The sequence below is a fragment of the Adelges cooleyi genome, unplaced genomic scaffold (assembly GCF_023614345.1).
Source record: "Adelges cooleyi isolate 19-005CV unplaced genomic scaffold, UGA_ACOO_1.1 ACOO_flye_CR_arks_rails_tigmint_CR_PRNA_2, whole genome shotgun sequence".
In the NCBI taxonomy this organism is placed as follows: domain Eukaryota; kingdom Metazoa; phylum Arthropoda; class Insecta; order Hemiptera; family Adelgidae; genus Adelges; species Adelges cooleyi.
Window position 1 is genome coordinate 1,206,145 of NW_026095860.1, and position 14,864 is coordinate 1,221,008.

General features: G+C 35.2%; 1 protein-coding gene across 2 annotated transcripts in view; it reads right to left on the reverse strand.

Moving 5' to 3' along the window:
- Nucleotides 1–14,864, reverse strand: part of LOC126833820 (DE-cadherin) — a 139,251-nt gene that overhangs the window by 56,337 nt on the left and 68,050 nt on the right. Inside the window, exon 1 of one of the 2 annotated variants that reach the window (XM_050565374.1) lies at nt 6,290–6,370. The exons of the other annotated variant lie outside the window; for it this stretch is intronic. Within the exon in view, the coding sequence (XP_050421331.1) occupies nt 6,290–6,368 (79 nt within the window). The 5' untranslated portion in view covers nt 6,369–6,370. Of the gene's footprint in view, nt 1–6,289; nt 6,371–14,864 lie in introns of those variants that run through there. 2 annotated transcript variants of the gene reach the window in all.

Consider the following 14,864-nt stretch of genomic DNA (forward strand, 5'->3'; position numbering starts at 1 on the left):
GACTAGAGTTCACTTTCGGACCACTGTGGCATAGCCTAAGTATAGCCAGCCGTTTTTGTTATTTGAAACAGACCTTTTAGGAAGACACTGTAAGTTTTTTTGTGTTGATAATAAATATATAAAAAAATCTACCAACAGCGTGTCGGGCAGAGTTGGGCGTTATTTGGATAATTTTGTTTTCAGTCGAATCATAGTGGAATAAAAAAGTTATCCGAATAAAAAAATGCCCAACTCTGGTGACGGGTTATTATTAACGGTAACTTACATACTTACTTACGTTCGGTCGGTGGGACGGCGATTTGAGCGTGGTGTGTGTGTATGAAATTTGTAAATTAAAAAGACTATTTAAAAAAATTGAAATAAAATAAGAATGCCGCCACTCACGACAAAAACCGCGGCGGATGTGGTTCATTTTGTTTTTTTTGATTTGTACTTCTTTCAATAATAACAGTGTTTCTCGCACACATGTTCAACCACAGCAAACAAACACCAGTGTAACGCGTTAGGTTAAAAATTGTTTTCCATTTTTGTTACATTCATATAACTGTTTACACCACTTTGTTAATCTGTTTCCGTCATTTTGATGGACATCATGTCATGTGTACATTCTTAAAACCTGCCAAGTATACATTTAGAAGGGGGGAGGGGTGTAGCGATTCAAAGGTACAAACGTCAAACGTCAAAACGTGTGTAAATAATTCAAATATAATTGTATAGATAATAACAGACCTAAAAAGCCTAACAGTGTGCTGCTTTGCTAAGACAATACAATTGTATTAGAATATTGTACTCGAGTCTTATGGGTTAACTACGGCCGAAAAGAGCATAACAAAGTTTAGAAGTAACGTTTGAAGTTTCCCCCTTAATTTGGCCTGTTATCATAACCGGTTTCGGCGGCGAACGAGTATTATTACAATAATTTTGCTAAGTTTAGCGAATAATTAATATTTTAATCGATAAAAAAAATGCATTCAACATATTATATTAAAGTAGTTATAAAAATTAATGTTTGTATGTTTGTAAAAGACCATTTATGACTTTTCTCTCTCAAAAACTTCATGCCCCAACTGATTTTTTCCACTCTACTCTAATATAACAAAGCAACAGTCGAGACGACGACTTGGTAATATGTTTTTCGTTGAAAAGAAAAAAAAGTTACTGTAACCGACTTCTATAGCCATCTACCGAGATAATTCAACCGTAAACGCGGCTGCATTAAAGTCATCTCGTTTGGATGAACGACTCCTATTGTAGCTACCGACGGCATTCCAATGTTTACTTAGGAAATGTTTTGTTTATCAAATGTGACGGTGAATTATTCGTTTTCGGTCGTTTGACAGTCGTAAAACGACGAGGTTGCACTTTCGGTTAGGATTACACACCGACCGAAAGTACACAACACCAATGGAACTCGACTTAAAACTATAATGAGTTGTTCTTCTTACTATACACATTAAATTCGACAAATACTTCTTACAGTCGATTGTCGTGCTTTGCCTACACAAGATTGTCATGTGTGACATTTCCGACAGGGAAACGTCACGCATGTCACACGATAAAAATAAACATGTGTATTTGATTTGTAAATATAGTATAGTATTTACAGTAAAGTGTCCAAAAGTGGAAAAGCGCGAAAACAATAACAATTTTCGTCTATTTGCCTTTGTTAGACATTTGGCAAACACAAAATAGGCTTTACGAAGTAAAACGTTATGTATCATTAAAATAAAGCTCTCGATGGATTTAGGACATTGACGAATTCGAAACCGTATAAAAGCCAACGGCGTTCTCTTCGAAATCATCAGTTCACCGCAACATTTGTTGGAACATACATCTAGTATAGTATCCAGCAAGCGTTGTTCGTCAACAACATGTCAGCAAACGTTTGTTTCATCGCTGCGGTCCTAGTGGCTACCGTAAGTATAAAATATCTCTCTTTAAGTTATTTTAACATCTAAAAGGCTTTTCAAGTGCAAAAAAACTATCCAAATAAAAGTCGTCAAAAAATTGCTTGAGAACCGAGGCGATAGCAGAGAAATCATTTTGAGAGAAATAGCATAAATTGATTAAATGGTTTATGTTGAATGAGGCGTACTCGTGGAAAGAGAAAGGAAAATGAGGTCAGAGTGGACAGAGTAAAGGAGTTTCACGATTTATTTATTCAAATGATATTTAAATTTATTACATTAAAAGCATTTTCAAACTAAAATTGTACTCAGGTCTCTTTGTTGATTACAAGAAATCTCCCCAAATGAGATACATCTTCTTTTATGCTTCTTATAACTCGTTCAGTGTCTTCGCTAAATCAACTATTTCACGCTATATCTCCTTATATTCACTTTCTTCTAGTCATATTTTCTATACACATTTTACTGGGGCGGCCGTTAGGTCTTTATTATTCACTTTTTTTTTTTTTTACCAATTAGATCTCCCAACATGACATGCCTATTCTACTCTCATTTACTTCTGTGTATGCTTGTGTAAGCAAGTACTGCGTTACTCTCGTGGTTCTTCCTTTCTATACGACCATGAACAACCTTGTTAGGTCAGTCCAGTTTCTAATTTCAAACCCATCCAACGTTTGTTGAAGTTTAATAATTGTTTAATTAATTGAATTAACATTGTTTTTCGGTTGCCTACAGGCGTTTACTTTGGTGTTATCATGCCCCACAAAACCGAAACCTTGCTCTACTATACCGAGTCCTTGCCCAAAAATACCGAAACCTTGCCCAACAAAGCCGAAATCTTGCCATTCTGTTGATGTACCAAAGGTCTGCAAAGTAGACTACACATATACAGACTTTAGCGATCTCTACGAGAGACTCCCCCGTAATCAATGCGTTAAATTTTTCGAAAAGTTGGAATTCGTCGACATCTTACCAGCGTACAATGCATATAGAGACTGCATCGATGATGCAGCCAGAGAAGCAGCCAGAGAAGCTTACTTAGAACTTATCAAGAAATACTACAGTCAGTGCCCCGACAAATTCGTCCTAGAGGAAATAATTGAATTTATCAATAGTATCCCGGACGAATGCGGTTCCGACGATTTTCCTCCAGGCCAAATCGTGTACACACCTCGTGGTGTAGATCTTCTCGATTTTTACGAATCGTGCGGTTCTGCCGACATTGTCATCCAGTGGTTCAAATTTAAATGCTATACAGATTTGTTAGTGAAGTACCAAGCGTGGAAAAGCAATGTGTACGACAAAAATCTGAAATTATCTTACAGACAATGTTTGTACGAATTATACAGGGGTCAGCCACAAATGACCTATGAGGACGTTTTGAAATTCCACGATTTCGATAATTCTTATAAGCCCGCGTGTGGTGGTTCTTTTCCTGTTCCGAGAGGTTTAATTCCGGATGGTTGCGGCAATAGCTATGACATTCCCTCATACCAAATCGTGTACACTCCCAAAGGAAAAGATCTTAACAACTTATTGGAATCGTGTGGTTCCAGTGAGGTTGTCTTCGAATTCTTCATAAGCAAAGGCTATTTCGAATTGGCGGCGAAATACTTCTATTGGAAAATCAATGTAAGCAATAAACAATTGAAATTTATATACAGAACATTTTTGTACGCTTTATACAAGGGCCAGGTTCCAAACTTTAAACCAGACATTACACAGGATTGTATCGACTTCCACAATTTCGATAATTCTTTTAAGCCCGGGTGTGGTGACGAATTTCCTCTACTGAGGAGTCCGACCAGCAGCAGTATTGATATTTTCAGTATCTTTGAGCAATACACCCCTGATAATTACTGTAATTTTTTCAACAGCCATAACATACCTGAACTCACACAACTGTACACTACCTATCAGAACGGCGGTGGAAATGCGGAAAAACTTGCTTTCTTAGCAGCTCTAAAAACATACTTCACTCCCGAGAAACCCAACGATTTCCCTCAAATCTATGAGCTTATATTTGGATCCATCAACGGCTTCCCGATCGATTCCATTGGCTGTGGCTGTGATGATGGTCCAACTGTGCCGAGGGGTTTGACAAAACCGAGTCCTTGCCCAACAATACCGAAAACTTGCTCCACAAAACCGAGTCCATGCCCAACAAAACCGAAATCTTGCCATTCTGTTGATGTACCAAAGGTTTTCAAACCAGACTACACATACACAGACTTTAGCGATCTCTACGAGAGACTCCCCCGTAAACAATGCGTTAAATTTTTCGAAAAGTTGGAATTCGTCGACATCTTACCAGCGTACAATGCATATAGAGACTGCATCGATGATGCAGCCAGAGAAGCAGCCAGAGAAGCTTACTTAGAACTTATCAAGAAATACTACAGTCAGTGCCCCGACAAATTCGTCCTAGAGGAAATAATTGAATTTATCAACAGCATCCCGGACGAATGCGGTTCCGACGATTTTCCTTCAGGCCAAATCGTGTACACTCCTCGTGGTGTAGATCTTCTCGATTTTTACGAATCGTGCGGTTCTGCCGACCTTGTCATCCAATGGTTCAAATTTAAAGGCTATACAGATTTGTTAGTAAAGTACCAAGCGTGGAAAAGCAATGTGTACGACAAAAATCTGAAATTATCTTACAGACAATGTTTGTACGAATTATACAGGGGTCATCCACAAAAAACCTATGAGGACGTGTTGCAATTCTACGATTTCGAAAATTCTTATAAGCCCGCGTGTGGTGGTTCTTTTCCTGTTCCGAGAGGTTTAATTCCGGATGGTTGCGGCAATAGTTATGACATTCCCTCATACCAAATCGAGTATACTCCCAATGGAAAAGATCTTAACGACTTTTTGGAATCGTTTGGTTCCAGTGAGGTTGTCTTCGAATTCTTCATAAGCAAAGGCTATTACGAATTGGCGGAGAAATACTTCTATTGGAAAATCAATGTAAGCAATAAACAATTGAAATTTATATACAGAACATTTTTGTACGCTTTATACAAGGGCCAGGTTCCAAACTTTAAACCAGACATTACACAGGATTGTATCGACTTCTACAATTTCGATAATTCTTTTAAGCCCGGGTGTGGTGATGAATTTCCTCTGCTGAGGAGTCCGACTAGCAGCAGTATTGATATTTTCAGTATCTTTGAGCAATACACCCCTGATAATTACTGTGATTTTTTCAACCGCCATAACATACCTGAACTCACACAACTGTACACTACCTATCAGAACGGCGGTGGAAATGCGGAAAAACTTGCTTTCTTAGCAGCTCTAAAATCATACTACACTCAGAAACCAGACGATTTCCCTCAAATCTATGAGCTTATATTTGGATCCATCAACGGCTTCCCGATGGATTCCATTAGCTGTGGCTGTGATGGTGGTTCAACTGGCACATCGTCTGGTGATTCATTTTCGTTCAGTTATACCGAAACGAAAACTACAACTACTTCTTCAGGCCCCACTGACATAGAGGTACCGAATCCACCTTGTGGTCCAGTCCAACCAAAATCTTGTGGTTGCGGACCTCCACCAGGCGTTGTAATTAAACCTAAATGCGGTTGTTGATGACACTCGTCCATTCATGTAAACCTTATATTCTAACTTAACTAACTTTGCTGGAAACTTGGTATGTACGTAAAAATGTTCTATTATTATGTATGTCCGAGTTCAAGAAATAATAAAAATATTAATTCAATGATTTAATTTGACGATTGTTAATTTTTTTATACGATTATTCTTTATGGTTGAAGATAGATTTTATATGCGTTTTATTTGCGTATCGTTTACCGATACGCAAAATGTAAAAAAAAAACCAACCAACAATTTATTGTTGCGCAATATTCGTAAACTGGACGATATTCTTGTGAGTTAGAAGTTCATCAATTCAGTTCTAAGTCAATTGACTTCCATTCCTTCGGTGTAAACTAAATAAAATGTCTGTTTTGTTATGCTGAAAAAAATACAATAAACATAGTTTATTGTATTTTCGAACTTAACGAGAATATTTTAGACTGATTGGTATAGAAATATAGATAATTTGTACAAATAGATTTAGTGTGCCAAATGAATCATCAGCTTAAAATAAAAAAATTTGTTTGCCAAGTGTCAACCAACAAACAAATACCGAACAAACACCTACCAAAAATCATTGCCAGAAGTGTTTATATCTTTTTTAATTTATTCTATTTAATGGTCGACACGTCGTGCTTAACAAAGCCAAAACGTGACAACGTTTGCCCACCCAAAAAAAAAAAAAACGGCGCCCTAACCTTTGGTAATACACCACGTGTTGTAGACTTTATTGTCAAAGAAAATTCTATTAACTGAGAATGCGTTTACCCACGACTTACCGTCGTTGAACTTATCTCTCTCTTTGAGAGTCGTGTAGTCGATTGGTTCGATTTCGACAATAGTACTATGTGCAAACATACCTGAAAAAAAAACAAAAACAAATCCATTAGTATATATTATTATTGTACACAGTGACTAGACGCTGCAATAGTATACAATTATATTATGGGCTGATTATACTACGCCGGAGAGATTAAACAGCTGTATAACACAAGACTGAGGAATTATATGCGAATCCGTGTTTAATCCCCCTCCCCCCCCAAGTGTACATTATTATGTACTAAATCCCATAGTCCAAAGCTCATTCGGCATAATATTATACAGTAGGTATAGTGTACACGCTGATATTTGGAGCGCCGAACAGTGTTTGTTTGTTCAATGCAAATTAAATAATATATATTTTAATCGAGCAATTTTAAGTATGAAAACATAATACATAATTGGGTGTTGGCGGACTGGCGCCGTATTTGCCACATTTCCGGTGCGCGTGATGTGATTCCGGTCTTTGTTATTGAACATACATATATAGTATACATTAGACTGTAGATTTAAGTAAGTCGGTGTGGGAATAGCATGGTATTGCCCTTTGAGCCGGGGATTACCGTCGTGGATAGGCTGCAAAATCATACTAGAAAAGTTCTAGTGGCGAAGGCGATCCTGCCCCCCCCCCCATTTTTCGACAATGCTAAATTAATTGAACCGGAATCGTGCGGGTCCCCTTGCGTTCTAATCATCCGACAACACTAATTGATAAGATCCCCACATGTGTGTCGTGGAAAACGGAGCAGCCAATAAAAAAAAATTATATAATAAGAACCGAACAACACCACAGGCCGTGGGTTGTACACGATTAACAACAATATGAAAAGTATTAATTTCCCAAAAAAAAACAATGTTTTCAGGACAGGGTGTTAAAGTTATTTGAAACAATGTAAGTAAGTACAATTGCCTATTTTTTTGGCGCACTCTAGTGGTGAAAAATTCAACTATGTAGTTATTTATCTTGGCCACTGAAAATTATACACACTTTTTTAATCCAACCATGCTGCGCTAATGTTCGCAATTTGAAAAAAAAAATGGAGTTTGCAATCATCGGACTTGGCAAGGGGTTTTTACACGCGTTCACCGAGCGATCCGTAGGAATTAGTCGGGTAGTAAAGGATTTTCAATTTTTTTATATTATATCGTTTTGCAATATTATTGTTTTTAGAGGAGTGGAGAGTTTAGTTTGAAGTAGTGGTCGATAAAAACGCCGGAGAACACCGTGTCCCGTGGACCATAAAATTACAAACAAGTGAACAAAAAAAATAATAAACGGGAAAAAACCTCACTATTTGCCATTGTGTCGGTGTACATATATATATATATATACATATGTGGTGCAGCACGGTAATAATATGTGAGACGGCAAAAAAAAAAAAAAAGAAGAAAAAAAACCGATTATAAAGTGTAAAAAAACGTTCCCACGACTGTTGTCAGAATCGTCAAAAGATAAGAAATGGAATTTTAACTTGGCCGTTTATTGAAAGCAAAAAAAAAAAACACACACACACACACACATAAATCACATGTTTTCTTATTGACGGAATGAATAAAAAAAAAAAATGAATTGGACAACTTTATATTATGGAAAAAAAAAATATACACAAAACCGTCGATTTTTGGGGTCGTTCGGGGCCAATCGAAAAATGTTCGTTCTTTTGTTGGAAATATATTATATTGAAATGGAAAAAGCGTACTCGGACCGTTGAAAATGGAAATCAGGAAAGGCAATGAACACTTTTGTGTCGAACGACTTACGCTTTTGGCGGGCGGTTAAGCTGGAAATAATTAACTCGTGCGATTATTGTTATTAAATTGTTAAGTCGCGCACACTAACACACACAAGCTGCTTCTTCATTGTGTCGTCAGTCAACCGGTAAGACAGTCGAGCGAACGACGTTCAACGTGCCCGTGCTGCGTACAGAGTAAAGATCTCTTCTATATAATAGCTGGTTAGCTATTTTCTTACAGCGTTAGTAGAAAATTACATTTTTTTTTTTGGTATATTTTAGAATTTTACCAAACTATATTGAAAATGGTAACGTTCAAATTTTTTTCTATAACTTTTTAAATTAAGATTACAAGATTACTACATTTTTTTTTTAGCTTTATTTTAGTGTTCTCCACATATTGTTATGTGGCTATCGACTTAAAAATATTTAAACGGTAACTAACTTTTTAAATTAACAAATTAATATCGACCGGTCGATAACGAGTTTAGAAGTGAATTTTACTTTTAGAGACTTTAACAACTTTCGAGTGATACACTGTTGACCGGTCAACATTTTCAGCTAATTATTCCCGATTAATTGAAGGCAACATACATAAACCATTTCAAATGTAGATAGGAAATACTATTTAGTAATTTTATATCGCAAAAAAACACAATTGTTTTTTCACAAAGCGAAACTACAAAATTGCATATATTCTTTTAGTATTTTTTCTGTACGACAATGGGATATGTTACACTTAACCGTACAGTGGTGTATTCAAATGAGAGATGACAAAACAAGAAATTTACATTTTATTTTAAATTAGGGTCAAGTGGTGGTAATTGTAAAAACAAAGAGGACGAAGGACGCAGCAAATGCGACTTCACAAACAGAACAAACGAAAATCGTTCACGACATTTTAATTGAAAGCTTTTGATATATTAATATATGTATATATCTATAACACAAAATATAAATATACAAATTGTGCACACATTTTTTATGTAATATATCATTATTATTTTTATTAACTACAATTGATTACAAAGTAATACATATTTATCGGTTCATTTTCATTTAAAATCTTGTTTATTTTTATAAGCAGAATCTCACACGTGAGCCTCATAAAAGTTATGTCTAATCTGTCATTGTTCAATGCTGTATGTTTTTATAAGTTCATTTTATACAGGTGGATCCATTTGACGGATCTTGACACCAATTACCACTTAAATTAAATGCAATTTAGTAATATTTTCATTTTGGAGACACTCAAGTTGTTCACGGTACTTGACAATATTAAAATTTTAACTTATTTTGGTAGAATCCAAAGCGCGCTATCGACTTTTGAAACTTAATTGACTGTGGTCGATAACCGGTTTCGAGTGATAACTTTTAAACTTCAATAATTTCAAAATTAACTACCCAAAACTAGTTACGGCATCAGATTATTCTTAATTTAAGTAACTCTGTTACCATTTAAGTTTCATTAGATGACACAGCCGCGCGGAAAATACTACAAAAAAAAAAAAAAAAAAAAAAAAAATAGAAAAAGGTAAATATTTAGTAATTTTGTAAAGTAACATAAACGAACATTTTTTTCCATAAGAAAACGAGAACTCCGTCATATCAAATTGTAATATGTGTCAGTCGCAGGGAATTCCCGGTTGGGTTGATTTTTCATTTCGCTTTTGATGAATTCCTTTCGGGATTGGCCGGGACCGAAGCGACAAAGCGTCGTGTGCGGTTTAAAAGCGACGCGTTTGCTTGTCCAACAGATGTAATAGTTTAAGACAGAACGAGTAGGCTATCTGCTATCCGATAGAAAAAAAAAACACCCCCAAAAATAAAGTCTAATAAAACATACACCCAAACGGGACTCGGAGGTCGCCTATCGATTTTGGCCGGTTAGGAGGATGTATCGTACATATATTTTTTTTTTTGACAAACGTTTTCATTGTAAAAGGCGATTTTTCTTCTGCCTAACCCCCCCACCCCCACTCGTCATGGTAAGGATAGGGGGGGGGCGTTTTTCAAAGTCCAATAAATATCTGCCGCGCTATTAACGCAGCAAAATAAAAACAACTGAGCGAATGACAATATTACTTACACAATACACAACTCGACTCCAGATCGGTTTTGGTTTTGTTCTCTTTTCGTTACAGTTCGCGTAGGTCGGATCACAAATCGTAACTCAAAGATCACCACTTTATTGGGCGACAGATTTACCCCTTTAAAACTGAGAAAAACACCCAAAAAATAAAAATTATCTAGCTCTGGCGCATACATAACCGAAAAAAGTGTTACCGAAAAAGCGACGTTTATTTAAAATTATGTGTTGTATTTTTACAACGATCAAACTAAATAATAAATTCAAAATATTTTAAAGGGCCAAATTCTCTATGGTAATTGTTTCAGGCCAGACATTAGCCGGATGCTAAAATGTTAGCCAGAAACTTGATATGTTTACTACTGGCCACCCCTCAGATACTATCTTGTTATACTGCTAGTTAATACACTATTTCATCGTCTATAATTCCACCACTACTCTTAAATTTATTCGGTACTTCGAACGAGACATGAAAATGCTTTTTCGTGGTTGCAGACTAGGCTGAAAAAGCGTTTTTTTTTTTTTTTTTTAATTAGTCCAATTATAGTTCCAAATTTGTATGGACTATACTTTAAACATAGAACACTACCGATAAATATTGACAAACCAAAAAACATATATTAGGTATAGACCCTTTTCCCTTGAAGGGATAGACATTTTTTCAAGCAAAGTCCTAAAACTTTAGATTTAGTTCTGAAAATTAGACCGAAGGTAGACCTCGAATGGAACTATAACTTATACACAACTTTCTCAAAAATGTCTAGAGATTAAGTGTTAAAACTTGGCACTACATACGTCAAACAAACAACATTATACAAAGGTTTAAAAACAATGTATTTAAACGCTATTTTTTCAACCCTCCGATCATTACCCTCAACCCCTTGCTGTGTTTGCTGTAGTATTTTTGATTGACGTTGAAAAAAAGCATTGTCGACGCCGTGCGCGTTTTGTGTTACTTAATATAAATATATAATGTACATTTATATATATAATGTAATACTTTACGGAGGACTTAACCACCGTATGTAACGAATTAGTGTTATAATAATGCCTAATAATAAAAATGTGCATTCAACATAAAAAAAAAAAAAATAATGCCATGTCGGTAATCCGACAAACGTCGACATACACATTATTTTCTCTCCCTTGAAATTATTGTAAAAAAGAGTCCGTGACGTGTGCTGTCGGATCACAACGCATTGTTGTCGGTGTATATGTGTATAGCACACATTACTTTCGACCCGTTTCACCCTCTTGTAGTAGAATCAAATGTGTTTAAATAAAACCTTTGAGAAAAAAAACAGCACAACTTACTACCTGGCCCGAATGTAGGTGAACATGTGTGTCGTACTCGAGGTACATACAGGGTGTGTTGTTAGACTTAAAACATTTTTTTTAGAAACTCTAACAGTTTAAAAATACCACCCCATGCCTTGTGTGTTGAGCCCTTCCGGACTCGAGCTTTTTAAATTAATAACATGCTGAAAATGTCAACCGGTCGATAGCCGCAGTATAGTTATTACAATTAAAAAGCATATGGTTATCGAATTTTCAGAAAATTATTCTTGATTTAAAAAAGTCACTAGAATTGTAGATTTGCCAATTTAAAACGTGGTATTGAGTTTCGAATAATTACCAATCAAGTCGATCAAAAGTTCAAAAGTCACTATCCAAAACTGGTTATCGGCCGGTCGGCGTTCAGCAAATTATTCTTAAAAATAATAGATTAATGTTTTGAAAATCTCCAAGTCTTTGGGGTTTTTGAAAAACATGTCGACTTTGGGCTTACTTATAACCGTGGAGTATGCGATAGTTAACAAAAAAAAATCTGTATACACCCTGTATGTTGTAATATGTTGTGTACGAACAGGAGTAAAAACGCATTACTATTATTATTGTTTACAAGGGTGTCTGGTGTTATAAAATAAAAATAAAAACCCCCTTTAGATACCCCTGTCCATAGGAAAAACGCCAGAGGGGCGGTAATCTCCCCTTTAGCAAACATAGCTCTGTCGCGTAATTGAATATATAGCCTCGGCTAAATTCGTACCGGATCCCCCCGGTGAGACAATAGCAGCTCTCAATCTGCCCACAGCGACTACGTGAGCAATTCCACGGCCACCGGAGGTGCTTCGACAAAAGTAGGGTGAGATTTCGAATAAATCCCGCAGAGAGCCACATTCAAATAACTTAACCGTTTATTTAATTGTCTGTCAAAGTCTCACTTAACCGCGACGACCCGAATCGTTAAGACGTTAGACACTTCATCTTCAACGCAAATAAATATTGTTATTGGGGGAAAAAAAACCAAAAAAATATTATCACATTTATCCACTTTGAAATTAATTTCTAAAAATAAAAAACAACTTTCTTAAAATAAAGAACAAAAGTGTAATATGCGTCTGGCTAAAATCTAAAAAAATTAAGGCCCTGGATACCGACCATTTTTAAGGAGTTTTGTATAGGCAATATTTAAGAAAAAAGTGGTTTTATTAAATTTCGACCATGTTAATTAGTTTACCGGTTAATTTATATGAGCTTCGTGGTATTATTTTTAATTTAAATAGTTTTGCCTACGAGTAAAAGCCATTCTAGTTAATATAATAGTACATTTTTTGTCCATCGCACAGGCTGAACCAGTGATCCGATAAGTAATCTGAAAACAGATTTGAATTCGTCATGAAGTTTTAAGCATATTATACATGTAAAAGTTTTAAAGGCTATTGAAAAATATATTTAAATATAATACTATTCACGGGCGTCACACGTCTCGGGCTAATTATTTTGTTTAAATATTGTTGTTGAAAACTTTCTAGGATGTACGCATTTCTTCAATGTTACACAAAAGCGAAATAAGTCTTTAAGGAATTGAAATGTTCCCGGCCAGTGTTATCTACGTCCAAAGGTGTACACGCTAGATACAGTTTTAACTCTTTTTTTATAACATAAGACAGTAGTAATAATACGAGAAAAACAAGATAATACATACAAGACAGCTAAGTAGTTATTAATTTGGCAGTAACGAGGCAGTGTACATGTTGCACTATTACGGGGCGGCAGTCGATAATAATAAAGCGTAGTCGACCGTTACACGCAACGGCTATTTAAATAATTGATCACGGTTTGTTTGTTTTAATTAGGCGCCTAAATATGTACAAGCCGAACGGTGGCGTTATGGTGGCCGCCCCTCTTCGGTATTTTATTGTTATTATTATACCAAACAACAATAGATCAGATTTCTAGAGCCACTTGCTCGGACGGGAGACGTGCTAATTATTGTGTTTGCGCCCAGATAATAGCGCAAAATACACACAGTTCGGATAATACAATATAATATAATGTGTTATTGAGTCCACCAGTCGAGTTTAAGAACACAAAAATTAGCGCTTTTATTTCAAATAAAATTCAAGTAAAAAATTCTAGTGTAGGTACATCAAAAAGAAAATTTACTTTACACAGAAAGTGTACTTGTGTTTTTTTTTTTTTTAAGTAAATAAACAACAAAATCTACTGACCGAAATCAACTAGACGAACAACAAACAAATTGTATGTACCTTCTGAAAAAGTTTTGAAAAGACCTAATACATCATTAGTACTAGTTGTGCAAGTTCTTATTCAGACAATTATTTCAAAATTTATTCGAAAGGAAAATTACTTGAACAATTCTCTTTACAATTTATTCGATTAAAAATTTTCTTCCAAAAAATACCGGTTTTATATATTATATTTTCTAAACGTAGTACACGTTTATGTTTAAAAATGTAATTACTTGAAAAAAAAAACCCTTACAAACTATTTAAATAATATTTTTAAAAATTATCCGATTAAATTATTATTATTCGAATAATTATTTTTGAATGCTTTACAGTATGTTTAACTCGTGAGTGTGCTTAACACTAAGTGCAAACGTTGATTGATTATTATTTTTTTTTTTTTGTTTCACGACCATTCGTGTGTGTTTGCCATCGACCGACGGTCTCAAGTCGCCACGAGCTACCACCTTATGTACCTATTATATATTATAGTATAATATTATTATGAATTATTACTGTACAACAGTCGTAATATATTTATTTATACAATGTAGATTATTATTATACGGAATCATAAAAAACCAACGCACCTGCACGGCGCCAACGACATTTACTCCTTTTTTATTAATATTTATATTGGCTGTATAATAATAATCCCCTGTGCGCTCGTGTACAACACTACTGTCTACGACCATTAGCGAACACACATAATATTATAATATATCTACTAAAATCTGGCGTCACGGTATGTTACAAAAATTGTAATAACGTTTACACGCTCAAAATGTGTAGCCATCTTCTTCGGTACTCACAAACAAAGTCTCGGTATAGAGATATTATTTTTCAACAAAAAAAAAAAAAACAGAAGAAGATAATTTCCATTCGATGGACGGCATGAGAATTAATATACAAGTATACAGTATGTATACATAATAGATTTATTGAATTGTGAAACGTGAGCACGTTTAGAATAAAACACACACACACACACACATAGGCAAAAATAGAAGCCTGTTCGAAACGAATCGATTCGCACAGTAAGGGGGTCTGTGAAAATATTTATATTTTCTTAAAGAAGGAGTAAGAGATATTTGTTTACAATTATTATTGCCCCGGCGAACGGGCACAGTTTAAAAAAAATATTATATATTATTTTCCATAATAGCGACTACAAAATAAT